General features: G+C 41.4%; 1 protein-coding gene across 1 annotated transcript in view; it reads left to right on the forward strand.

Moving 5' to 3' along the window:
* The window catches only part of f5 (coagulation factor V), a gene marked incomplete at both ends in the record, with an annotated part of 25,310 nt that overhangs the window by 14,381 nt on the left and 9,495 nt on the right, over positions 1-1,434 (forward strand). The window contains 3 exon segments of the mRNA XM_013999969.1: positions 27-123; positions 231-436; positions 588-735. Of these exon segments, the coding sequence (XP_013855423.1) occupies positions 27-123; positions 231-436; positions 588-735 (451 nt within the window).

Here is a 1,434-nt window from a genome sequence, read left to right on the forward strand (position 1 = left end):
TCATGCCCTGGCCTACCGTTTCACAGATAGTTTTTAAGAACATGGCCTCAAGACCCTACAGTATCTACCCACATGGCCTGACAATAGAAAAGTCAGAGGAGGGAGCCAACTATCCAGAAGGAGGTACAGATRTCTTATCATAAAACAAATTGAGTTAATGCTTGTGAAAACTAGGCTACAATCTGGTTTGAATCTATGAAGTGACAGAGCTTTTGTGATGTGGTTGAAAGGAAACCAGTCCCATGCTGTCCAGCCAGGTGAAACACACACCTATACMTGGAAGGTACTTCAGGAGAATGAGCCTTTGGACAGTGATTCGCGATGTCTGACACGAATGTACCACAGTGCTGTGGACACACCACGTGACATCGCATCAGGTCTTATAGGCCCCATCCTCATCTGCAAGAGTCAGTCCCTTAATGTCAGGAATGTACAGGTAAGCAAAATAAAACAACTTGTTTATTCTCAAAGAACAGTTTAAACATAGCGTTTTATATAATTTTAAACTATGTATTAGAATCTTTGTGTGTTATTTAAAAGTATAGGGGCGGGGAAGAATGAAAAAAACAGTCTCTTTGTTTCTGAAGGTGAGGGCAGATAAGGAGCAGCATGCAGTGTTTTCAGTGTTTGATGAGAACAAGAGTTGGTACCTGGATGATAACATTCGACAGTACTGTGATCGATCCAAAGTCAACAAGGCTGACCCAGAGTTTTACAAGTCCAATATCATGCACAGTAAGTTTTCCTATGTTAATATATATCAAGGTTAACATCAAAATCTAATGTAAAATTTTCAAGTTTTGTAATCCACACTATCTGCAATTTACAATATTGGTCTTCATAGTTTCAAATGATGAAATAAATGTTAGATGAACATTTTCCTCTTTTTTTCTTTTCCCAAACCAATCAACTTTAGCTCATTAAGGAATTCTTTATYAAATCATCTGTTTTAATCATGTCATAACCACTACAATCATCTTGATAAAGATACACATTATCTTTAAGCGTACACATTATCTTGCAATCTATAAGAAGGATCGGACGGTCATTCTCCACCACCTTTGGGGGTGTTCCCCACTTMGATCTCGGGGCTTCCAGTCCATATTCTGCACAGATGTTCCTGTACACTATGCCCGCCACTTGGTTATGTCGTTCCATGTATGCTTTCCCTGCCAGCATCTTGCACCCTGCTGTTATGTGCTGGACTGTCTCAGGGGCCTCATTGCGCAACCTACACCTTGGGTCTTGTCTGGTGTGGTAGATCTGAGCCTCTATTGCTCTGGTGTTTAGGGCCTGTTCCTGTGCAGCTAGGATAAGTGCCTCTGTGCTGTCCTTGAGTCCAGCTTTTTCSAGCCATTGGTAGGATTTCCTGATATCAGCCACTTCAGTTATTTGTCGATGGTACATCCCATGTAGGGGCTTGTCCTCCCATGA

Source organism: Austrofundulus limnaeus, unplaced genomic scaffold (assembly GCF_001266775.1).
Source record: "Austrofundulus limnaeus strain Quisiro unplaced genomic scaffold, Austrofundulus_limnaeus-1.0 Scaffold2595, whole genome shotgun sequence".
Lineage (NCBI taxonomy): Eukaryota > Metazoa > Chordata > Actinopteri > Cyprinodontiformes > Rivulidae > Austrofundulus > Austrofundulus limnaeus.